This window comes from Columba livia, chromosome 1, assembly GCF_036013475.1.
Source record: "Columba livia isolate bColLiv1 breed racing homer chromosome 1, bColLiv1.pat.W.v2, whole genome shotgun sequence".
Taxonomy (NCBI): domain Eukaryota; kingdom Metazoa; phylum Chordata; class Aves; order Columbiformes; family Columbidae; genus Columba; species Columba livia.
Genome location: NC_088602.1, coordinates 140,663,286 through 140,689,443, shown reverse-complemented (window position 1 = coordinate 140,689,443; position 26,158 = coordinate 140,663,286). Strand labels below are relative to the sequence as shown.

At 44.5% G+C, this 26,158-nt stretch overlaps 1 protein-coding gene and 1 long non-coding RNA gene across 3 annotated transcripts; one reads left to right on the top strand and one right to left on the bottom strand.

Moving 5' to 3' along the window:
• Positions 1 to 5,719: 5,719 nt before the first annotated feature.
• On the top strand, positions 5,720 to 24,920 carry LOC110364704 (uncharacterized). 2 transcript variants are annotated; one of them, XR_010466810.1, is made up of 4 exons: positions 5,720 to 11,774; positions 17,410 to 17,566; positions 20,737 to 20,841; positions 23,091 to 24,920. It is a non-coding gene; the product is annotated as an uncharacterized LOC110364704 (long non-coding RNA). The 2 variants fall into 2 exon arrangements; XR_002423646.2 differs by lacking the exon at positions 17,410 to 17,566 and having other exon boundaries at positions 5,735 to 11,774.
• Positions 12,005 to 25,142, bottom strand: BCL2L14 (BCL2 like 14). The gene is made up of 6 exons (XM_021298405.2): positions 24,915 to 25,142; positions 19,508 to 19,924; positions 16,828 to 16,962; positions 15,803 to 15,867; positions 14,091 to 14,363; positions 12,005 to 13,360 (listed from the first exon to the last, which is right to left on the bottom strand). The coding sequence occupies exons 2-6, from the start codon at positions 19,914 to 19,916 to the stop codon at positions 13,319 to 13,321; spliced, it is 924 nt and encodes a 307-aa protein (XP_021154080.2). The 5' UTR covers positions 19,917 to 19,924; positions 24,915 to 25,142; the 3' UTR covers positions 12,005 to 13,318.
• Between the last annotated feature and the right edge of the window lie 1,016 nt (positions 25,143 to 26,158).

Genomic DNA, 26,158 nt, shown 5'->3' with positions numbered 1-26,158 from the left:
TCTGTGCAGCTGTAATATGGTAGAAGTTTGTGTATAGCATTCATGTTTTTTTGCATTCCCTGAATCTCTGTCTTTTCCAGATACAGCTGTTAAGCATCAAGGTACATCTCAAATGTCATTCTTCGAAGTGCATTCCAGAGAGGCGATATGGATGGACACCACAAAGAGCAGGATCAGCCCTATCAACAAGGCACTTGAGTTAAATCTTAAAAAAAAACAAAACCAAACATAAAATCAATACTCTTTAGAGGGCGAGCATAGCTCAGGGAACAGAAGTTGTGTTTCAGCGGCAGCTCTACCATGTGTCTTATTTGTGCCAGTTATCGAGGCCTCTGGAGATGGCAGAGCTGCTGAAATCATGTTTACCAGGCACCAAGGGGCAGTAGGCATAGTAAGGGGCACTGCGGTATTTTCCATCATTTAAAAAATACTCCCTGCCTATCTGAGAAAAGACTGACCACTTGCAAGTCTGAAAATAATCTATTTTCTTTGCCTGATTCTGTGTCTTCCCTTGCACGTGTGCACACAAGCAGAGGCGACTTGCAAGCGCTGGAACCCTGCCATTTGTTTTTATACTGGAGGAAGGATAACACACTGCCTCTTTGTTTTGGTAGGGGGAAGAATGCTTCATTAAGAACATAAAAGATGAGTGTTTTTTTTTTTTAATCTGCCGGTATTGGCAGCACTTTGCTAAGAAGGTGAGAATGCAAAATCACATGCTCGTTCCTGAACGGGAACTGCTGAACGTGTTTGACCTGTTTTTGTGGAGCAGATTTTGTAGCTAGCTGAGTGAAGTCTGCGTGGGACTCACGGGATGTTTGGTAGAACTGCCTATGAAAAGCAGGCACCTCGCAAGGGGAAGTTTTGCCTTCCATCAAACCTGCTGTGTATGCGGCTGCTATTCCTGCATCCCCTTTCCTGGTGCATAAGGCTGGGAATATAAGATATATGTTGCTGGCTCAGTCACTTTTAAAAAGATAAAATAATAACAGAAAACCTCATTTCACCCATAGAAGCAGTCTGGGTAAGTAATCTTTACCTTGCCCTTTTTCACCACGAGGTGTGTGGCAACTAAATGCGAACTCCCTGTTTACAGGAAAAATTGGGAGCTGCTGGCCCTCTCCTGCTTGCACCCTCTGTTGCATAAAGGAACTGCTTACTAGGAACGGTCTGATGTCTCGGGATGCCTGCCTTGGTGTGGCACAGCTGGGATCTTGCCCCAGCTCTGCTTTCACAGCAAGATACCTTTTCGTGCAGTTAATGGGAATGCTCTGCAAAACTACGGAGTTTGTTTCCATGAGGACATGTAAAGAATATCGTTTGAGTCTGAGGAGATGGAAAGATTTCATGTGGTGTTTTCTGTTTGTCGGTGTTGCCAAAATCCTTGGCCCTGTGTCCTTGCCAAGAAACCCGTCCCTACCTTAACGCGCAGTACACATGGCTGAAGAGGAGTGACTAAGTGACCCACCAACAAGCTCCCCCTGCATTGCCCTCAGCAACACATTTCGAACTGGTGATTGCTGCTGGTGGTTTGATGGATGAAGGGCAACAGGCAGCTCTGGTGGCTACTGGGGTGCTGAGACCCTGCAGTGAAGCAGCTGGGCTGTCCCAGGAGGAAAGCCCAGGAGCCTTGAGCTGCAGCTCAGGTGCTGTGAGAGCTCCTCCTGGTTTCATGGGCCCGTTTCCCTTGCAGGGAAAGAGTAGCAGGAAAACATCGTCATATGGGCAGAGAGGCTGGAAGGACTGTGAGGAAAGAGGTGTGATGAGGGTGTAGTGGTGGTGCTCTGGGCTCTTTGTTCCTCTGCAAGGATGTACATGGGGGGAATTGGGAAAGCAGAGCATAAAGACGAATAAAGGATGCAGGGTGTAGGGTAGGAAGGGACCTGGGAGCATGGGGCAATAAGAAGGAAGGACGGTGATATAGGTGGCCCTCTGAAGTAATTCAGGAACACGGCAATAGCTCCTCACCAGAACAGCATGCCTAGCTGGCATGGCAGGGACTGCTGGGGGAATAACCCAGCAGAGCAGAGAAATGAACACTTCAGGGCGAAGAGCCAGAGGAGTCTGACTAGAAAGCACGGAGCCCTGTGTTTTCTGTACCCTGTCTGTGCTAGGAATGAAGAATCATTAAGGGGCCTGACTCCTTTGGGGCCAGGCAAGATCAGTTAAGGAGGGAGCAGAGACGACAATTTGAGGGACCTTTCCCACCATCCCACTTACACCCCCAGTACTCTAGCAGGGAGGAGAGAATGAACGTGGGAGAACGAGGCATAATCAACCCCTGTCCCTGCCTTGCCCTTGGTATGTGGGGAAGAAGGGGCATGCTGGAGGAGCCAAGAGCATTCCCTTGAATACACACCCGTAGGAAAAAAATGATGGGAATGAAGTGAAAAGGGAGTCACTGGCTGCGTGGCAGAGGATGGGAGAGGAAGATGCCAGGGCTGACCAGATCCAGCACTGGATAAAGCCTTCTAGAGAGTGTGGCCAGTGTGAGCCGTTTGCTGATTTTGCATCCTTAGAGATGTGCTCAGTTTCTCCCTGCCTCTGTTTAGTCTTTAAAGCAGAAAAACACCCATGGAACAAAGAGGCTCTTCCGAAGTGAAGCTGGAGAGACCCCGGTGCTGCTGGTTCCTCTCTCTTCTCTGGCAAAGGTACCAGCACATGAGGGAGTGGGGAAAGGCAGCACTTTGCGGCTGAGGGAAGTGGTGACAGTAACACAGTGAGATAAGCTGTTTGCTGCTCAGGCCTTCCTTGACGTAGCTCCCAAGGAGCTAGCCATGCCACTTTTGTCCCGAACAGCGGAGCAGCCGTAAAGAAATTAGCATCATGGCTTGGTGAGGCAGAAAACGTGACAGCCCTGGGCTGCTTCATGAGACCATAAGGGCTTCCTGGTGGTGGTGATCCCTTTCCTGCACTGCCCTGACTGCGTTTTTCAGCAGTTTTTCATGCCAGTGTTCTGGGGCTGGCTGGAGAGAAGCAGGCGAGCTGGAGGAGGAGGTGGTGATAGACGTGATGCAGCACAAATTGGCTCAGGCACCCCAGCATGCCACAAGCCCTTTGCCCTCCTGTACACTTGCTGATGCCCAGGGAAAGGGCTATAAATTCTCCTATGTGCTGTGCTTGTGTATGGGCTCTTTCCTGACTTGTGCCTCTCCTGGTTCTCCTTACGTGGAGTGCCTAATGAAAACCAGACCTTGGCCTCCGACGGCGTTTTGTGTGCTTTTGTGGCTCATTCTTTAACTGAGGCCACCATTCTCCTCACTGTGAACTGGCGCTTGGTTGCTGTGGAAATGAGTGTAGTGTTGCTGACACGTTGATTTGACCTCAGACGGGAAGTGAACAGCAGGTGAATCCTGCAGATAAAGATACAGATTTTAGGCAAACATGCCCTGTACTGAAAAGCCAAAGGAGAAAAGATCAGAAAATGACCCCTACTGCATGCAGGAAGGGAGTCTGTAAATTAATTTTTCATTAAAACAGCTCATGAGGCAATAAATGCTTCAAAATATATATATATCCATCGGTGTATTTTTCCTAACTTTGTGTTTTTAAGGCATGCTCTTTTTGCTGGGGACAGAGTGATTCCTCCCTCAATGCCACTGTGGCTGCAACATTGCTGCACGGATGGCTTTAACGTGGGCTGTTGTTCTGAAGCACAGCTGCTAGGGATGAATTACTCGATGGAAGAAAGCCACTTTCAGATGCTTCTAATAAATAGTTGTTCTACCAGCAGCACTAATAACAAAGGCTTATTTAAAAAAAAAAAAAAAAAGAAATGTACTTCTCTCTGCCATCCTTCTAGTGCAGTACCTGTGTGGCATCTCCATGCTGTCTGTGTGTGACATCCACCTCTCCAAAACCCCTGGCCCCCTCCCTTGGTTTTGGCCACCCAAAAGGCAGCACATTCCACATCCGCTGATGGCAGCTGGTGCAAGTTAGACAGAAGTACGGGCTTGCTGTAAAGACGGAATGCAAGGGGAAATTGTCTGGTGACCAACATCAGGTAAGGAAGAGTTGCTCTTGGTTTTTCCAGGTCTTAGTAGAAAGCATAGGTCTGTCTGGCAGTGCAAGGGCATGGGATCAAGTGGGAAAGAGGGAGCTGGGTTTTCTCCTGTCTTAAGACATCTGGCTTCTTCTACCACATGCATTTTTCTATTTTCATCTGATGTTTGAATCATTCTTCAGCTTCAGATGTTTTCAGAATGGTGGAGAAGACAGACAAAAGACATAATCCTCACACTTCTGTTATGCGTTACCTTGATTAATTTTATCTTAGTAGTAAAACCTATCTCTTTCCATGACTGTAAAAGGCAACGGGCGAAGCACCTGTGGAGCTAAGAGGGCTTGGCGATTCAGATTAATCATTTACTGCAGGATTTCTCCAACATCTGTTTCCAACTGCCTGGCACTTGTCTTGCTGTTGTGCACAATCATCTGCTGTCACTGTACACAGGCACTTGGTGGATTTAGTCTCCTAACCCCAGCACGCTGCTGGGAACCAATGGTAAGTCATGAAAAAGATGGTTTCAGAGAAGGCTTTGAGTTGGTGTTTGGTTTGGTTTGTTGGTTGGTTGCGTTTTTTTGGGGTGGAGGAGGGGTGGGGGGCAAGATTCTTATCTTTCTTGCATAGCTTCAAGCGACCATTCCATATTTGAAATGATCCTGCTGACTTCTATTCTTTTGTTATTTTGTGACATGGAAAACCTGGGGAAAAAAATAAGAAAGCACTACAAGCAAGGATCATATTAAATATGAAGATTCCTCCCTCATGCCCAAAGGTGCTTTGCTACTTGTAAGTCAAAAAGTCCTTAGAAGGAATTGAATTTTGCATGCAGCATCAAGAGTAAGGATTAACTCCTCTCCCTCTACCTGTTTCTGCTGCACTTCAACTGTGATGTTAGTTTTATATTTAATGACTTCTACGTCCCTTCCAGACAGAATAGGTTTGATGGTCTGATGTATCTCTTACCTCTTTGTGGGTTTTTTTATGTGAATCTAGAAGACCTCAATACCATATTTGTAATTATATGTGCCTCCAATATTTTCATTTCAATTTTTTTTCACAAAAAAACCCACAGATGTTGGATTTTTGGGTGTATGTATAGTTTTATTCCAGTATGCACACAAAGAAGCTGACAGCCCATTCTTCTTGGGAAGAACTGCAGCAAGATACTGAATACTCTAATAGCTGTGAAAGAGACAATCTTCACCCATCCTTGGGCTGCTAGAGAGAGGGACCAGAAGGTAATTAAACAATTTACTTTTGAGCTGAGTGCCTTCATAATGTCCGTACTGAAGCCTCACAAATGAACCGCAAACTCACATGCATAGTCTTCACAGCAAATTTGTTGCCACAGTGGTTTTCAGCTTCTTTTGTTTGCATCACTGTCTGTAAGTAAAATAATACTATACTTTCCAACCCTTTCTTTTGAAAAACATTAGTAGTGGTGGGGCAAGCGGAGCATTTAATGGTGGTAATTACAGCGTTTTGCAGGTTTCCCTCCTCCTCTTCTTCACATGAGTGACTCTGGTATACATATCCACGCAGATATATCTGCACATTTTCCTATGCTTTGTCCTATGGTCTGCCCAAGTAGGGGAAGAGATGGCAGACACAACCCGAAAGTGCCATTTCGTTTTCACACTGCTGGGATCACAAGACAGTGCTGGGGACGAGATGCTGAGCACCGCCCTTCAAGGATCCAGTGGTAAGCAAAGAGGAGAAGCAGTTTGCTCAGTAGCATTTGAGGGAATGGGAATAAGGAAGTTATCCCAAGCCCCCCCCACATAGAGCAAAATACACTTTATGAATCTTAAAACCTTTTTCAAAAGCAGAGAGCCCAGCGCAGGGCAACAAAGATGATGAAGGGAGTGGAGCATCTCCCGTATGAGGAAAGGCTGAGGGAGCTGGGTCTCTTTAGCTTGGAGGAAACTGAGGGGTGACCTCATTAATGTTTACAAATATATAAAGGGTAAGTGTCAGGAGGATGGAGCCAGGCTCTTCTCGGTGACAACCTATGATAGGACAAGGGGTAATGGGCTCAAACTGGAACACAAGAGATTCCACTTAAATTTGAGAAGCAATTTTTCAGTGAGGGTGCCAGAGCACTGGAACAGGCTGCCCAGGGGGGTTGTGGAGTCTCCTTCTCTGGAGACATTCAAAACCCGCCTGGATGCCTTCCTGGGTAACCTCATCCATGTGTTCTGCTCCAGCAGGGGTATTGGACTAGGTGATCTTTCGAGGTCCCTTCCAATCCCTAAAATTCTGTGATTCTGTGAAAGTAAAAAGAAAACTTAGCCTTCAAAGTGATTGTGAGTCACCCCCCTTCAAAGCATTTCCATGGATTTCTTGAAGTTTCTTTCCAGTGTGTATTCCAAACGTTTTTGTGGGGACGATAAATTCTTCCTGTCTCACATTTAATTTTGGTCCATCAAACTGGCTCGGTTTTTGGTTTTTCTTCTGGCACTAAAGGCTAATTTGCCTGCTTTAATTGATTACAGACACTGCATCTAGCATGACAGGCACTACCCACTCAATAAGGGGATATTGTCTTTCCTGACTCCTACTTGCCTTAATTAAAAGCAGAGAGCTGACCTCAGCGCTGAACTCTGCCTTGTTCCTTGCTAATACTTTAGCACATCGCTTCACGCTAAGGTTTGGCAGAGCACGTGCAAGCTCCTGGCTCCCCAGCATCGCTCGTTTGTTTGTTATTGCGGAAGGGTGAGTTTCACTCCATTGATGGCAGGTTCATCCTTGATTTGGTGGGGCTGGGCCACCACTCATTCTGCTCTTCACCTGTGGGGACACTGCAAGGGAAGAGACAGCAGGTGCACAGGGTGGTACCACTGGGTACAGCCACTGAAAACAGGAGCAGGTTTGGGCCAGATGAACGTTTCCATGGGTGTGTGCATTTGCTAACCACACCACCTCATGCATCACCTCCTCCAGCTTGTGTGCTCTGCCCTCCAGATGGGCAGAAATTCATTTTCAGGGAGGACCCAGGATCTAACAGATACTAGAGTTCTATTAAATATACAACCTGGTTTCAGTTTTGGGCTCAAGTGTTTAAACTTTTAAGGTTTTGGTGGTGTTTTTTGGTTTTTGTTTGTGTTGTTGGGGGGGGTGGTGTCGTTTTTTTGTTTGGTTTGTTTTGTTTTAACCTGTGTCCTTTTATGGCTAAATCAGGCACTTTTCTGTGGGTGCTTAGGTCCCCAGCACTTGAACCTGCACAGGATCTCTCTAGGTCAGCAACCTTCAAAAGTTTCTTTGTGAGCTGGGAAAGTGCAGCGATATCTACCCTGGAGTGGCCACAGTGAAAGTGGGACAAATTATGTCCCACATTTTGGCAATAATCACCCGAGTACCCCAAACTGGGATACAGGTGATGGATACAAACCAGGGGGCAGTGAGCAGCTGAAGCACAGCAGATAGAAGAAATGGGACGGGCTATGGAGGGGTGGTGGTGAACGCTCCCCACTCCTGCGGAAAGGGATGAGCTTTCCTTGTGTGAGCACTGGCTTAGGAAAAGCCACATGGAAATCATCTGTCCATATGCTCTGTTTGTGCAGCATGTTTTTGTTGTAATTATTTCTTCAGAGGTGGTATGGATCAGTGTGGTGGAATACGTCTCTGCTATGGACACCTTGTCTCTAAATTATGTCAGTATTTTTCAAGTTTAAGTGCTGTGGCTTTTACATAATGTTCAGCATTTTGTTTAGTCTTTGGCTCCTGGAGAGGGTGGGATTGAAGATCTCGGCTTTTCTTTAAAAGTTTTTGCTCTTTTGCTTCTGGAGAAAAAGTAACCAAGTGATTTGCATTTACCAGAAAAGAGAAAATACAGAAGGCAAATTTGACATCTAGACTTCACAACCATTTTGAAAACCCCAGAACACAACCTGAGAGGGTTAATCTTTCAGGGCTTTTCTGGGAGAGGTTGAGGAGCTCCCTCAGGGCTTTCTGGTATTGGGGCTGGCAAGGAAAAGCACAAGCCTTGGCTGCTGTTAGCAGCCTTCCACTGCTTTGCCAGAGAAGGTCAGTCACAAGAACACCCTCACCTTTTCACTGATGTTTAACATGATGATAATGCCTGAATCAATTCCCGTATCCCCTGCCCCATAGAAGATCTTTGGAACCCAGCTACTTGGAAGAAGGCACCTTTCCCAAGGTGCAAAGACACGCTAGTTCGATGAAAGAAATAAACCAAGCCAGCTGGAGCCAGGCACGCTCAGCTACTTCAAATGCAGGGTGTTTGTAGTTTTCCTGTATCCCAGTATGGTTCGTACCTCTGGTCTGGTCATAGAATCATAGAATAGTTTGGGTTGGAAGGGACCTTCAAAGCTCATCTCATCCAACCCCCATGCCATGAGCAGGGACATCTTCAACTAGATCAGGTTGCTCAGGGCCCCATCCAGCCTGGCCTGGAATGTCTCCAGGGATGGAACATCTACCACCTCTCTGGGCAACCTGTCCTCAAGCCTTGACCCACCAAAAGTATTTTAATTTCACTACAGGCACCTATACTGAATATTTAGGCTCTGCTGGCATCACCAAAGACTTTCTTCGGGTCTTGCTTAACAAAAGTCAGGACCAGCCTAGCAGATGCTCCCATGGGTATATTACAGAATCACAGACTGGTTAGGGTTGGAAGGGACCTCTGGAGATCATCTAGTCCAACCCACCTGCTAAAGCAGGTTCACCCAGAGCAGATCACACAGGAATGTGTCCAGGTGGGTTTTGAATGTCTCCAGAGAAGGAGACTCCACAACCTCTCTGGGCAGCCTGTTCCAGTGCTCTGGCACCCTCAGAGTGAAGAAGTTTCTCCTCATATTCAGATGGAACTTCCTGTGCTTCAGTCTGTGGCTGTTGCCCCTTATCCTGTTGTTGGGCACCACTGAAAGGAGTCTGGTCCCATCCTCTTGACACCCATCCTTGAGATATTTATAAACATTGATGAGATCCCCTCTCAGCCTTCTCTTCTCCAGGCTGAACAGACCCTGTTCTCTCAGTCTCTCCTCATGAGAAAGGTGCCCCTAATCATCTTTGTAGCCCATCACTGGATTCTCTCCAGTAATTCCTTTTACTTCTTTTATTTCAGGTTGTGGGGACCAGAGAGGATAATACTGGTGTTATTATCCAAGGGATAGTATTATACATATTGACAGGGCTTAGAATAGCCAGCTGGCATGCAAGAAAATCCCGGTTCAGATCTCTAGGGGAGATAGCACAAACATAACCCAAATTTTCCATTGCGGTGCTGTGTGTGATGAATATTTAAAGCAGAACCACTGCAGTGGCAGGCAGAAAGTTCCACTTTAGGTGTCTGACTTCTAAAAACTTAAGTTCCATCTCTCTCCAACACCCAGTGATGAATTCAGTTGGTTTCCTGTTTATCACGCTTGGCTATGGCTGGAAAGCACCTGAGCTTCCCCTTAGAGAAGAGGTAAGAGCCATGTTTGGCATGGATCTGCCAAAAGCGACCCTGGGAGGACTACTGTGAAAGTCAACAAAGATGCTGACCCCAGCAAGAAATCTTTCTGCAACCCATCTTTTCTGTCACCCCACAAAGGAAAATGCTTAATCTCTGCATCTGCCCAACAAAAAAGCTTTCTGCTTTGGCTGCAGCAGATATGCAGTGGCGCAAGTCAAAGGATACAGGAGAAACCTTCTCTGTGGGTTGTTTAGGATGGGTCACAGTAGCTCCAGTCCCAGAACATCTTATCACATGGCACAACCTGCTGTGCTGGGTGTCATGCAACAGAGCTAGAATTTCTGTCTCCCTTCTGGGGTTTACACCATCCCTGGCAAGAACATCACAGCTGCAGATAACAAACAAGCAAGGCCATCAGCTTTGATGTTTTCTGCTTGGTTCTCACCCTTCCCTCACCCAGCTCCCCAGCTCTGAACTTTTAACCCTGAACTTGTCCCAGATCCTGAGCCTCTACAGCAGACAAGTCAAAGGCAGTAAATCCACTTTTCAGACAATGGTGTCTATTGAGCTGTTCCCCTTGGTGCTTCGCTGCAATTCACTTTCTGTCCACCTGCTGCTTTTCTGTCTACTCAACTGTGTGTATTGGTAGTAGTAGCACACTACTCACCCGTGGGAAGGACAGAAAGGAGAAGCAGCTTAAAAAGAAGGAGACCAAGTGATGTGGTGATAAGATGAAAGAATGCCTCCATGTATCTCAGCAGTTTGGCAGGGGGGAGGTTGGTTGGTTGGTTGTTTTTTGCTTTGTGGGGTTTTTTTTGTTTCTTTTGTTTTGGGTTGTTTTGAGAAATACTGGATTTGCCGGCATTTCCTGAAAGCTGAAAAAATTCCATCCCTCTGACAACATGCAAAGGGAAGTAACGGACAGGTAAAATGTTTGGTTTGGCGTGAAGGTTCCGCGCTGTTTTCTGCTATTTCTGTTTACTCACTGGAGCAAGGGGCACTGCAGCCATGAGCCAGGGCAGAGCTCCTCTGTGCAACATGTGTGCACGTCGGATCTTCTTACCTGACATTTTTAGGTCCCAGGTGCCAACACAGGCTGCCCCAGTGGACTGACTGACTCCCTTTAAATAGCTGCAGGACGGGCCTAGTGTCCTTTAAAAATAAAACCCAGCACGACCTGCACAGAGCTAAACTCTTGTCATTGCAGCCTTAGCACACGGTGAAATCAGCTCATGTTAATATTAAGATTGCTGATATGAGAAATAGCGTGATGCTTCCTTGGGTCAATATACAATATGAAATATCCCAAGAAACATTTCTTGTTTTAACAGTAAACCTCCCTATATTTTACAGTAACACCCCAAATTGGCACCGAAGGTTCCTACAGCTAAACACAAGCAAAGATGTCATGTGAGAGAGTAACAAGAAATGAAGGCATGGCCAGTCACTCTCACAACATCCCTTCTGCTTCCATACACACCCAAAACACACACATTTAGCTGCTGCTACTTTAGTCACTACAGATTAAAAGAAGACAGCAAGACGAAGACTGGTTAAGCCAGTAGTACAGCCTTGTTAATTCATGCCAGGCAGCAGCAGTGGCAACAGCTTGGTGCTGAGCCTTGCTGATTGCTCTTAGAATAAACCAAAGCCATCATTCCAGCAAGGAGGTTACCACAGATCCCGGCCATAAAAGGAGTAGATTGCTCTTAAAATCTGATGTGGATGACAAATGTAAGAATGGCTAAATAAGAAACAGCTCCCTTGGCTGATTTCCTATGCTGGCCCCTACTGCTACTGAAAAAAAACCCTCTCAACAACCCAGAGAAAAATAAAAAACAGCTGAATATCTTTTCTTGGATGGCTCGTTCTCACATTCCCATTCAAGACAGTCTGTTTTGCTGTTGACTCCGCTCTTGGCATGAAACTGGCCCTGAGGTACCAAACTGGGGGTGAGGGAGAACTGTGGGTTTAGGGCCGCTAAACCTTCAGCTGGAAAACCGCACTCACAAACACAGAATTTGCACCTCTCTAAATAGCAGACTGTTATTCAAGCAGAGACAATTTCAAAAGTGACTTCCATAAGCTAGCGACCAACTAATGGCAAACTGGCGTACGCTAGCAGACCAAGTCTAGTCTTAGTGTAATTAAAATGGAATCAGATCTAGTTCTTCAGAGGCAAGGCCTACCTAACAAGCCTGCTTTAGAAACCAATCAAATTTGTAATAAAGCAGCAGCCTACAGTGTGTGGGAGGGTAGAACTTCTCACTTCTTTTTCTATTTTTTCCATAGGAAAAAGTTGTTGGAGAGAGATGGAAGGAGATTAACAACATTTTGAACTTCCGGGTAAGCGCTTGCCTCCCCCCAACAAATCATCCCCCTCTGGGGACATCCGAAGTGATCAGAAAGAGTAGATGTTCTTAAAAACTAAGGGAATCTGAGATTAACAGCTTAGAGATATATAAAGTATTTCTCAACTCCTTTGAAGAAGGGAAACAAAGGTAACTTGCTTCCAACTTCTCTGTTTTTTGTTTCACTCATGCATGTCCAAACAGAGGCAGATTTTGCTACACGAGTTGAAAGTTTAGGGTTTATTGGAAAAATACTTGATCTTTGATAGCATTGCATATTTTACACATCCGGTTAAAATGCTTTTCATCACTTTTATTCAAATTCATGATTTGTTAATAAGTTCTTTGTGCAATCTTTGTAGTTAACATACTTGTACACATGGAATGAATACCTGTAGTGGAACAGCATCTTACTGAGAGGCAGAAAGCCTGTTCAGGAAGTATTACCTGTTTGTACGGGAAAGTTACAGAAGCGATGCCATAGATTTAGAGCTTCAGATGTCCTGAATTCCCTCTTTCTCCACTGAGGATTTGTGGGAGATGGCAATCCAAAAGTCGTCAGCTAAATGGGCCACAAACCAAGCCTCAAAATCATTAATAGCTTCCCCGGCATCTGCCTCTACTCTAAACGATGCACTGTTATTCCTTCCAGTGTCACACGTACAGATTCCAGAATTCTAATCGGATCACTTGTTTTCAGTGGCCGAAGGGCCGGTTCAGTTTACAGAGAAATCCCTGAGCTTACACATAGCATCGACCTTCTTTTGAATAAGGGGGGAAACTGACACAGTAGGATAAGTTTTAAATCTATCGGACTACAAAGCTCTCACAATAGTTTTATCTTCCACATTAATGAACAAAATCATGCTGTAGAAGTCAACATCTATCGCACTATGCTTGGAAGTGGTGTAAAACAGAAGAGTTCAAGTTAAAAGGATCTGTAGGTAGATCGAGTCTATTTTCTTGGAGGAAAGGGGAAGGCACTGGAGTAAAAAGCTCTCATTAACCTTACTCAGTCCCTTTCAGAAGCATTAAATGGCATCAGTACTTTGGAGAATCTAATGAGAGAAAGAGGGAGAGAGGAAACTGATAGCGGTGTGCAGGTGTGTCTTCTAAAAAGGGACTGTGGAATTGATAACAGATAGTACTGCTATGAACCACACGAAGCTGGCAGCACTTGTCTTGGTTCATGGCTGATCACAGTCCAGTGGTTCTTGATTGCATACTTTGATGCTTTCCTCCAGTTTGCACTTCAATATCCATCTATAGGAGTAGTGGCAAACATCTCAGAAAGGCACTCAGATTCACTATCCATGGGGCTGAATGCACAAGGGGAGTTGGAGGTGCCTTCATATCCACCAAAGAACATTTCTACATCAATACCAGCTTTGAGAAAATGCAATTGTACCCATCAGAGTTACCCATGCAAAACTCTAACATTCCAAAAGCCACTAATCATTCTGGCGTCAGATTGTGGTAAGATCCTGCTTGTTCTTTAATTGAAGGCTCCCGCACCGTGGAGAATTAATTCATTCATGTTTACTCTACTTCTTCCTCATCCAGTGACTCAAAAGCCTTCTCCTGTAACACGGAAAGAAAAACTACAGTTATAAAAGCAATGAAGACCCTCATCCTGATTTCAGATCTGCTGAGGTCAGCCAATAGGTTTGTCAGTAGGATTTCCTGACCTCACACACTGTCTATTCCAATGGGCATAGGCTGTACAGCTCCTGAATATTTCCACTTGCTTCATGGAGCACAAAAGGTCTAGGATTTCCATTGCAAGTGCCTCCCAGCAAATGCCAGTAAATGAGCTACAAGGTGCAGCAGCCCAGTACAGCTGCTGGCAAAAGAGCACCTTGCAAAACTGACTTTGAAAGAGGTATGTGAAGATAAACAGGTGCCGGGAAAGTGGAAGTGTGCCACACCATAAGGACAGACTGTATGTCCTGCTGAACTACTGTGCTGTCACCAGGACCTGCCAACGGTGGACTTCTAGAGACAAGTATAGGATCAGAGCAAGCGTGAATTTTCCTGGTGTTTCTCCCAGCCTTCAGCTGTTTGTGGTGGAGAGACTGTCTGGGCCAGGAATAGCATTTTATACTTAATAACCCCCCATGAATGTCTCCTATTGATTTTTGGACTTGCAGGAGAGAAGATGTCTTGTAGCAAGTACTTCCATAGCTGGAGCACATGCTGTGTTAAAGAATATGCAGTTTGGTTTGCACCTGGCCCTTGTCAGTTCTGTGAAAAGTGTGCTGTTTCAAGGTGCCTCAGGCTATGCACAAGCCAAAGGAGGCAAAACACGTACCCAGCCACCCTGGTCCTGAATCCATGGCTTGAAGTGTTCTCTGAGGTACTTTAACCCGAAGCCCAAGACCAGGTTCATAGGATGGTTGTCCACAGCGTTAAGTCTGGTGGCAACTTCCATTATAAAGGCAACTTTCATACGTTGTACTTGGCTTTCTGGCTCACTTGGTGAATCTGCTACGGCACACTTCAGGAACAAATCAGTGATGCTTTTGAAGAAGGTGTAGGACAGCATGTCTTCAAAACGCTGATAGAAAGTCCTGTCCTTTTGGATCTGAAAATAAGGATTGGTTAAACTGAGCCACTTTTGTTGGAATTCTTGCCCCATCTCATTAGGAAAGGAGGACATCTCTAGGTAATGCATGCAATGTAGTCTAGTCATGGTGCTGAATGCAATAAATGACACACAAACCCCACACCTTGCTGCAAAGCTGCTGCTTCAGGCCCTGGAGGTCACTCTATGTTTTTTTCCTCAAAAAAAAAATCTTCAGATTTTTTGCATTTGAGTGAGGAAAGCAGAGAGAGAGAAACCAAAATAAAAGTGACATTGATATTGGCAACAAAGATGATTAAGGGAGTGGAGCCTTATGAAGAAAGGCTGAGGAGCTGGGTCTCTTTAGTTTGGAGAAGAGGAGACTGAGGGGTGACCTTATTAATGTATATAAATATATAAAGGGTGAGTGCCATGAGGATGGAGCCAGGCTCTTCTCGGTGGCAAACAATGATAGGACAAGGGGTAATGGGATCAAGCTGGAACACAAGAGGTTCCGCTTAAATTTGAGAAAAAACTTCTTCTTAGTGAGGGTGCCAGAGCACTGGAACAGGCTGCCCAGGGAGGTTGTGGAGTCTCCTTCTCTGGAGACATTCAAAACCCACCTGGACATGTTCCTGTGCGACCTCACCTAGGCGTTCCTGCTCCAGCAGGGGGATTGGACTAGATGATCTTCTGAGGTCCCTTCCAATCCCAAACATACTGTGATACTGTGATTGGGACCTGCATGGGAGGACACATGGGAGTACAGGAGCGATGGGAAAACAACAGTAAAAGCAAGGTTATGAGAAGTACTGGCAACAGCTGCCTTCAGAAGCTCTATTTGCTCAGTCATGGTCTTTACGGTGCTTCTTACTGTATCTGGGTACCTCTTTGCTGCAGGAGCAGAGTGTGTCCTCCATGTGGGAATATACCTTTGTAGGTAGGGGGCAGCTGAAGAATGGAGTAAAGGGAATGGGTACCTATATTTTAATAGAGAAAACATCCACTCCAACTAATGGATTCATGCAGGGGTTCTTTTATAGCTTTTGGGCAGAGCTTTCAAATGCACTCAGATTTGTTTCCCTACAGCAACTCTCAAAGCTGTAGAGTTTTTCTCCCTCTGCTGGGAACAACTTGTCTGCTAAAGGTAATGCAAACATAAGGGTTTCTCAGAGTCAGTCAAGTGTTCAAGATGCAATGAAACTCGACAGGAATGAGGCTAGTGAGTCCTCTTTCAAATGCACATTTTTGTTGCCTTCCTCCCCCACCCCAACGGCTAGTCCTCTGGTCTTAAGAAAGATTTCAGCATGAATGGCAAAGGTTTCAGAAAGCCATAGATGTGGAAAGAGAAATTTAGGATAGCGACAGAGCGCACTAGGTTACGAAACATTCACTCCCAAGAAAAGTGTCATCTCTCTCTCACTTTAGCTTGTGCAGCTCCTGAAAACAGAAGGTATTACCATTTCTTCTAGTTCGTCCCCTGATTTTCTTAACAGCGAAACTATTGTTTGTATCATTTCTTCATCTGTTAAAGAAAAGAGTAACATAAATATCACAGCCTTCCAGTAGGATCCAGATATCAAACCACAGCAAAAGCCTCTGTGCCACTCAGTCATGAGAATAGCTGCTATTTTGTGGCAAATTCATGGAGAGTTCTAAGTTCGGGCTTTAAACAGCAGCTCTCTGTGCCAGTCTGCACGGAATAAGCAATGCTATTTCTCCATCTGCCCAGTGTCTTGCTCCAGTTAAGAATCTGGGAAAGAGCAAGGGCTTTAACACCCCACTGCCAGCTCTTTGGGCTTTGAGGTATGTCTGATAACAAGCCAGAACAGAAGAGCAGCTAGGGGAAGCCCACAAAAATTGATGTAAAATTATGGAAAAAAATCCCCACATCATTACCACTTACACTTTCTGCAACTCATTAGGACAAACTCTGGGTTTGCTGGATTCAAGAATATGCGAGAATGGCTGGATCTCTATTGTAAGCTGAAATCCTGAGAAAACTTGCATTCAAACTAAATCTTCGTAGACATCATGGAAGACAAGCAGTTCAGACTTTTAACAGTCATTGTTGAGCAGTGTTGCCCTGTCACCAAAGAGGGATTGACCAAGGCATTATTTCCCCAGGGACTGGTCCTTGGCATCAGAGCCCTGGTGTGTTACTCTGTCCCCAGCCCTGCCGCTTCTCCCACTGCTCTGCCACCTTATGTCCCTTTACCTTCATCCTCCTTTTCTCATGTCACACCTCCTTGGGTTTTTAAGAATGTTCCCTTTAATTGCAGTAGCTGGCAGGACTTTTGAGAGGTCTTTTTAGAGCAGTCCCTGAAAACATGGGCAGCAGAGCAAGAAACAGCAGAGCAAACTCCCTTCTTCACAGCATCTTACCATACAAGTCCCAAGTGCTTCACCATGTCTAGAGAAAATACCTCAGGGTGCAATCCCAACCTGACATATTGGCGGTGAGGATGAAATTCTTCACCCTTACCATATTCCTTGCCGTCGCTATCATGTCGTTTCACAGATGGACCCTGAGGCCAGGCCAGTCTCAGAAATTTCTGGGATCTAGAAGTAACAAGCTTGGCAAGTTTGTCTGCAATGCGGTTGACATCTGCTCTTTCACCTGATTGGGAAGGAAAATGAGAAACAAAGAAGGCAATTAATCTTTCCAGGAAATAACCCAGTGATTTACTTGTTTACATGCCCCTTGAGGTGGAAGTACCCACAGGATACCAAGAGACATGTTTCCCCATGCTGGGGTTATGTTATCACTTGAGATCAGCTGGTAGTAATTTAGAGAGACAAGTAAAGCAGTACAACCCCTCTCTAACATTTGAACAGCAACTAACTATACAGAGGTCACACAGAAGCAAGTGTGAGTGTTGCTTGCTAGCATACACCCTTGCAAGCCAGAGGCACACCATGTGTTAAGAAACATGAGTATACTGCTCTATAGAACTGTGAATATTAGACCTTGCTCTGAGAGTGCTATTGCCCGTGTTTAGTTCATCTATATGTCCAGATTCAGAAAATATAGAGTATTTGAATGCTCTTTCCTTGTTCCCACCAGCTAATCCTGAGCAAAGAGGAAGAAGACTTCACTTTAGAGGGATGTCTAGCACAAAACCTTCTTGTGTCTTTGATGCTGTTGTATTAAGCAGACATGAATATGGGGAGAACTCGCCAACCAGACTGGCTGTATCCACTTCGTGTAACGACCGTCCTTGGTGAGGAGACTCCGATGGGGATCCTGCTATGGCAAAGAGCAGGATGAGCTGCTGCAAGGCTCATTTCATCTAGAAGTTGTTCTTCCTTACATATCACCTAACAGATTTTGGGATGCAGAACTCCATCTCCCCACCACCAGTGCCAAGCGGCAGCTCCTGCATGACCAGGAGACATCAAGACAGGCTCATCAGTGCCCTGACCCGTAACACATGTAAAATTCACAGGCAGAGTTTATTGTGAGGGCAGCAATGGGTTAATGCAGCCAATAAAAGCTGCATTTCAAAGCTGGTGAATCAACCACAAGATATTTCCATCCCCTCATCTGCCTGCAGAGCTCGTCAGGGAGCTGCTAAACTTCTAGGAAGGGGATCATGCTGTTCATGACTTTTGAAATCTAAGGTTAGGCAAATGGACAGGCCTTCAATTTAGATGGATAATCCCCAAAACCACCTTCATTTGCTCCAGAATGGCCTGTGCAAGCTTGCGGTACAGCTGGTCATAGTATAAGTGACTAATAATAATATTTTAGGAATTGGTCCAGTAATCTGCTGAAGCACAGGTGAAGTGCATATTTGAAGCCGAGCAGGATCCCCAGGGAGGTTAACACACCCAGCACAGGGAGGTATTTCCTTGAAGCCATGCTGCTACCTGTGCTGCAGGGAACATGGTGATGTATTGGCAGGGCCATCAAGTGGTTGCACCCAAACTCTTGAGAGCTTTCCTTGGCAATGTGAAAAATGAAATGGATGTAAAACCAGATATGTGGATGTAGACATATGTCCCTGGCAACCAAACAATGGAAAGTTAAAGTTACTTCCCTCTAGCAAAAGGCACCAGCCTGAGGCAGGGAACCTTTTTTGAGAGACACAGCTGGATTTGGCTGGAGGGAGAATTACGGTCTTGTTGGGTAGGAGCTGGCCCAGGAGAGTTTTAAACTGATCAGGGACATTAGGCTGGAGAAGTCAGTGATGGATAATTTTTAGAAATATATTTAAACGCAGTAAAAGAGGAGAGCAACTGCTGTGAAACTAACAGTATTCAAGCTGGGACAAATTAAACAAGCCTTTACCTTGTGTATATGTAAATAATATGGTAACATATCATATACTGTATATAGCAACTTAATGGGGATACCTCATCCTACTCACTCAGTCTTATAAAAGAAGGTAAAGTATTAGATATATTCAAGAGTAGGAAAGGTCAGATCTCATTGCCCTGACGTGGGGCTGGCTTTGGGGGCTTAGGGGGTACAAGACATTTATGTGGGTGGGATCCTTGGATGTCAGATGGGCTACTGCCACCTTCCAGCTCTTCTTCCAACACATGGGAGGGCAGGTTCAGACTTAATACAATAGCAATGCGTAAAGGAGCCTTAAATAGCTCTGGAAGACTGTTTCCATTTAAGATACATGGTGGGGCTACAAAAGGTGGCCCAGAGACACAGGCTGCTCTGGACTTGAGCCTGGTCTCTGGCAACTGCTTGGCACCAGAGTTTCAAGCACAGTCTAGCACTTTGGTCTAGTATGGAATATATACTGCATGATAAAGCTCCTTGAACTGACCTTCAATGAACTTCTCCTTCTTGATTTTAGTTTGGAGGTCCTTAGTCTGACTGGTGTTTTGTGTTTTCTTTTTAACCAAGTATGGAAAAGAAAAAGCCAATGCTCAGAAAAAAAAAATGTGTACAGTTATACAATACTTACCACCATACAATGGAAAACAAAAACTCCAGTCACAAGCATGAATCTTGTATGTGCAAGCAATACTGAAGATCTGGAAAGCCACTTTACTAATTGGAAATCAGCAGAGCTAGCATAAGAGATAACCAAAAAGTAAAAAAACCACCCTTCTCCTCCTGCCTTTCCACAGGCCACCAGCCATTTAATCTATTTAGAGAGAGATTTAAAGGTAAACAGCAGGAGGAAAGAACTGAGACATACTTGTCTGATGCTGAGAATTCCATTCTTGAGGACTCTCAAAGCGTATGTTACAATCGGAGTAACATGGCTCCTGATCTTCAAAAAATGGCAGGGTTGGGAACTTTTCCTGTTCTGCTCTGCAATCATATACTGGCAAGGATTTTCCTTTCAATTGTGTTTTGCTCTGCACTTTTGTCGTGGGAATCTGAAAATTGATTATTCCTCGGCTTGGTCCATCTTTATCCCTTGGACAGTCAGTCTCCACTTCTCTGCTGATTAAGGACTGTGATTTACACACATTAGCCTCATTTTTCAGAAGTTTCCCATATTTACTAACAGACAACCGCCGCTGGGCATAGGCCATTAGGATCTTGTATTCTATGTTGTCTCGGTCATCATCTTCCATACTGACATCATTTGGTGAAGACATCTTGGTCCCTGCAAGAACACATTCTTAGTTTTAATGGCTTAGGCAACAGCCTGTTTTTCATTAATACCAACCAGTACTTGACATTTCTACAGAACCATCTGCGAAACACCTTATAAACCTCAGTGACGTGAAGAATATTTCAGTACCCAGGAGCCAGACAAGCGCTGTTTTCTAGAAAGATAATTTGTTTACTAAGGAATACCCCAGGCAGCGATCAAGGCCATAGAAGAATGGGAACATGCGATCTGCTACGTTGCTCTTAGCTGCATTTGGTGGCTTAGACAGGAAAGGTGAAGAAATTCAAAGAGTATTCAATGGTCGGGGTGCAGTGCAGGAGAAGAGAAATAACATAACATAACATATATAATACATAATAACATAACAATAAGTACTGATTCTTGGAACAAAAAGAAAAACGATAAATCAAAGCACTGCAAAGGAAAAGCTGATACTGTACTGTACATGGCCATCTAAATGCATGAGAACTGTGGTTTCAGAGGAAGCTTTGACAAATTCAAGCCAGATTGCTCTGGGTAGGAAAGCAAACAAGAACTAGCCCAAACATTAGGAAAAATACGATATTTGCCTATCATAAAGATCTCAACTGTCCTTTTGCTTTAGGGCACCTGAATCAACAATCTTGTGTGTTTGTGTGCAGTGGATGGGGTGGTGGCACTTACGTAGTGTAACTTGTTCTTCTTCAAATAAACACACCAGTCCCACAGCATGCACATACATTTTGCCATCTTCCTGTTTCCCTATGCATTGCAGCTTACCAAGCCACAGTGAGAAACACTCTTATATTTTTGCTTTCCGCTAGGTCCGTTTGCCACCCGCTTCCCTGGAGCCAGGGAAATGAGAAGAAGAAACAGGAGGGATCAGCTGTGATGCAGTGACCCTAAAAGGTCTCTTCTGCAGAGCCCAGGTGAGGATTTAGATGTTTGAGCAGGTGGCCCTGACCACCACCAACACCCTTTCTGCAACATCTCTGTTTAGTGACCCACACAAAGCTGAATAAAACGATGCACATATCCAGAACCTTCCACTGGGGTCTCTGTTGCTCACAAGCTGAAATAAGAGGCTTCTGTCCCCACTGCCCAGGAAAAGGCACTTCCCTTCACCCTGGAAACCAGGCCAAGCATTGATTTAATTTTGAAGTTTGTCCAGAAACAGAGAGAAAATTTTAAAGGTTATGCCATATTCTTTTAATATATTTAATACCTTATTAAAATTCAAGATTTTCCTTGAAAAGATCTAACCTCACCCTTTGGATCAGACAGCGACACTACTTAAAATAGCATAGCCTTCCCCACCATGGATGGATACTCTTTATAGATCTAAAATAATCTGTGTAACGTTCATGTATACTAATTTTCACTAATATAAAAATACAAATAATAATATAAACATAAACTACGTATAGGAAACCTATATACATTCTAAAGTCATTATATAAGATAGTATAAAAATTCATTCCCAAACAGCAAGAGGAATTACCAGTAGTAGCGTTATAAAACCCTTACAGCCCTGTACGCTGGGCTGTTATTTAGACATTGATAACAGCTCTACCCAGGGTGGCTGTAGAGATAAAAATCAAATAGGAGTTCAAAGGTTGGTCTCCTAAAGGAGGCTAAGTGCAAACCAATAGCAGGAGGTAGGGTATTATTACAGCTTGCTAGTACGTAACATCAAATAAGCACTTAGACATCAGATGCAGCTGTATGGTGAAGCCTACACCTTGCTCTGATGGGGAACCTCTGAGAAGTGAATTATGTTGGTAAAAATGTGGTACAGGAGCTTCCTTACTGGGGTTTTTTTGTGACGTCTTGGTAAGAAATCTCACCCCTGTGCATACAACAAGGCTGGAGAAGTGTAAAAAGAGAACAAGGAGTCTCAGTTTATAGCTCATTTCTGCCACTACTTACAGATAGCAAGAAAATGAGATATCACCATATGCTGACAAGTGTTTGTAAAGGAGACTGCCAGTAACAGACTTGTTTTTCAGTTCATTTTAAAGTTTGAAGTCTTAATTGGTGACTTATGTCTCTCTTTAGACATACTTCTTCATACTATAACAGGTTATTTTTCCAATATCGCATCTGGTGTGGGCCAAAAACAAGCCAGGCCTTTTGCAGAAGCAGCCCTTGCTTTTCACAAACTCTTTCTCGGAAATGAGTTTCTATAAAGAATGTTTTTTAATGCAAGCATTGATTCGGTTTGACAAGTACTTGGAAGTCCTGCTAAACCCCAAATCTGCATATTATTTTCTAGGATGATTAAAAGAAACTCAGGGGATCAGATTATGGAGAGTAGCAGCATGGTCTCATTCTGTCTACTTAAAAACTCTGGTCTAAATTATTTATCTTACGGAGCTTGCAGGCTCTGAGGTAGCATCATTACCCCCTCCCGCTTTACTCTCCTCCAGACCTTTTCCTCCCATTGCCAAAAGTCACATCCACGTGCCATTTCTCAGAATATGGAAACTGAACTGCCAGTGCTCATAGTGGTACATTTAGCTGTAACCCTCCATCCACTTCAAGAATTATCTGCCAGGATGGAGAAATTCGGTAAAAACACAGATGGACTTCTGTGAGAAGCATGACCAACAAAACCTGTTTTCCTGTGGAGTCTATGAAAGCCTATACTGGCTGAACTTGCACAGGTACACAAAAATACCACCCCAACTTGTAACCTGTAACACCACCCTGGGCCAATCGCAATGATACTCACCTAAAAGCTTGAGGAGTTTATTATACTGAGCGGGTGGGACACAGAAATAAAACAATAAAAAAAAAAAGAACTAAAAAGAGAAGAGATAAACTAGCAATGTGACTGTTTAAACTTTGTTACACGGAAGTGTAGCCTGGAGGTTCAAGTACAGATGAAGTAACTGTTGATTTGGAGGGCGTCTAGCTGTAGGTCTGTGTTCACTGAAACTGGACCATTTGGTGTCCTGGCTATGTAATTTCTCAACAGTTGTTGTATTGGTGTTATTTATCAATACATAGTTGCATGTATAGCTGCAAACCACCATGGCAGCTAACTCGACAAGTCCTCATGGTCTGTGCTCACCACAGTGTCCCCTTGAGCCCAAACATGGGTGCTGCACACATGCTTTTCCAGCCCCTCTTCTCCTCCTAACCCTACTGACAGGTCTCCTGTCCTCCTCCTCAGGTAACCCCAGACAAGTTCCACCACCATTTCTTCCATGGGGAGATTCATCTCCCTGCCTCACCAACAACCCTGGGATTTACCTCCGGAAGGCTCAGGGACCTTGACCAAGTGGAGGCAATGTCAGTGCTGACCCTGCTGTTTGGCTCAGTTCCCCACCACGAACACTCTGGGCAGTGCTAGCAAACCCCAGGGAAGCACAGGTCGCTGAAGATGGCTCTGCAGCAAGTGGCCTCTGAAGGGCTGAACAAAGCAGAAAGGAGAAGTCAAAGAGGCGTCTCCCAAAAAAATGGTTGTTAATCCCAGCTATTCAGGCCTGGTCTGGTGCTTCTCTTTCAGCCAGCGGAGACAGAAATATGGTACGTTGCCTGGATTGCCAGTTCTGAATAAAACACCTTATTTTTGAGGCAGTGGTGGAGAAAGGCACTAACAATAAAAGCACTGCTTTTTACCTTACTGGCTCATCCCAGGTGTGGGTCCTTCCCTGCAGCCCTGCTCTCACCTACAGAGGAACAGACTGGTGCCTGTGGTAGGGGAGGCTCCTGTGCAAGGGGAAGCAATGGCCAAGATTCCTCTCCTGGATCTTCAAGCTACATCCTTTCCTCTAGGTGGTTGGCCCTAATTTACTGATAGTTCTCATGGAGGGAAGCAGAACCATCACGGGTCTCCCGGTTTCATTACTCTGTAAGCAACACACTTCCCTGAGGAACTGTTTTGTACATATTGAGTCAGTCATTCTCATAAAACCCTTAATGGATAGGTGTTGTCTGTGCAAGAGAGGCTGAACTGTTTTAAACTGTACAGATGCTGTAGAAAACTGGATTTACAGACAAGCCCACCAGGAAGGACCTCTCCATGTGGTACCACAATACAGTTGCCTCTAGGATGGAAAGCAATAATTTGCAAACTGAAGGATTATGCGCCCCTTATTTAATCTTAACTAAATAGGATAGAACATAATTAGCGAAGGCAGGGTTACACTAGAATGCTGAGGAAAACATCCCTAGTGGCAACAGATTTTTCATGAGCACTGTTGTGCAACAAATTCAACACATGCTATATAAAAAGGTTATGCTGATGCATGTCTTTCAGAAGAAAAGGTGTCTGCTAGTCTGCAGCTGTCCAGAAGTATTTCCCATATTCAAAGCTGAGAGGCTGCCAAAGACTCAGTGTCTAGAAGAAAAGTGATGCACCGCTTGGCTTTTAGCACCAGCAGAAATTATAAGGAATGTATTTATGGTCTCCAGTACACTGAATTGGCTGCCACTGTGCAGCAAAGATCTGGGAGCAAAAAGGGAAGAACTGGTTACTGATGATTTTGGGAGAGCATGTCACCTGCTGAATCACCTCCACCATTTATTGCTTAGGTTAGAGTTTCTTTCGGTGGTAAATGAAGGAATTTTACCAGCATGAGGTGACCGCCTAACTTGGACTGGGTGGATCTGTAAGAACCAGGTGGTAAGGATGGAAGTCTACATGAATTCACTGGGGTAGTCCCAAATTTTAAATTCAGCCCTCCATGACTAACTGTAGGGTGGTTAGCAGATGCTCTCTTCAGCTAGATGTGTCAATCTCTTCTTTCAAAAGCATACAGCCAACAGTGGCAAAGCTTGTATGGTAGCTCCCAAAATCCCGGGGCAGTTCCCTCCTTTTTTGACAACACAGCTAAACCTGAAAGTGCCTTGCTTGGTTTATAAATTGCCTATGATAAATATAGCTGCTTAATCCATATACAAATAAAATTCAGAGATTCTCATGCTGGATTATAGACAGCGAAACATTATAAAAGAGAAACCAAGTTCAGAAAAGAAAAGGAGTTTTTATTACCTTCCAGGTCTATTGCACCAGCAACCCTGGGTGATCACAGATCTCAGTTCTTTCTCCTTCTCTTCCAGTAGCTGAGCTTGTTTTGCTAGAGCTGGCCTTGCAAGGACAGTTCTTCCCTTCAGAAACCTCAAGTTCACTTATTTTCTTTAATATTTTCAGTCTTTCATCAAAACACGTGTTCGTGAGCTTTCACTAGGAAGGGCTACTTCCTTATGAGAACAATGTTCAAACATATCAGCTCGCTTATGAAAAGCAGAAAGGGTAGGGCCAGTTCCTCCCGCACGTGACTTCTCAGAAGTGCACTAGGCAAGCGGAAAAAAGTCCTTAGCTCTTCTTGCTAAGTGCTTTTTCTCTTTTTTCCTTCCAAACTCTTTTTTCTTTCTCCATGGTACAGGTTAAATCAAAGAATCATTTTGATACAGGAAGGTTTTCTTTTAAGTGTTTTGAAAACAGTTACACCTCTTCTTCTATAATCAATCATACATTAATCCATGTTTTTTCATGTGTCATTGCGTTATTGTTTTTAAAATCATGTTAAACGTTAATTAGATAAGATCAGTAAGATACTTGCAACAGTGACATGGTATTGCTCTTGTAACTCATGGAACCGAAATTGTGATTTCGTTACCATATAACTAACCCCAAGTTAGTCAAGTCAGAAGCACACACCCATTTTAAGAGGGATTTTCACCATGCCAGTGATCTTCCATTCTCAAAATAAGCCTGTAGACGAAGTGATGAGCTAGGAGGGGCCTCAGGCCCAAGAAAGAGCCAAAAGAGGGTGAACGTTTACATTCATCTGTGGCAGAGTTTTAGCAGACACACAGTGGTTTCTGACTCGGGGGAGATCCCTTCTCAGGCACAAAAGCACTTGAGGCTGTGCCTTCATCTGAGACCACTGTATGGAAAAGGTCTGTCTGGTGCCTTTCCTGCAAAGCAAGGAATTTACTAGCAGAAACAGAAATGTAAGCAGAGCCAACTCTTGCCTTTCCAGGGAATAGCAGCTTTGAGATCACGTATACGTTGCAGGCTTATAGAAGCTTTTTGTTCGTGTTCACTGAAGCTTTCTGTTTCCTTCCTGCTTTCCTAGGGCCAGCTGACCTGAGAGCAATAATAGCAGATGGAAAGCCTGTGTGTTACGGATTATTAACGATTTGTCAATTCCCCGGACTGCAAAAACTTCAGTTTTCGTTTTCTTTTCAAACATACGCCATACCCCAATGCAGAATATACTTTCTCCAACA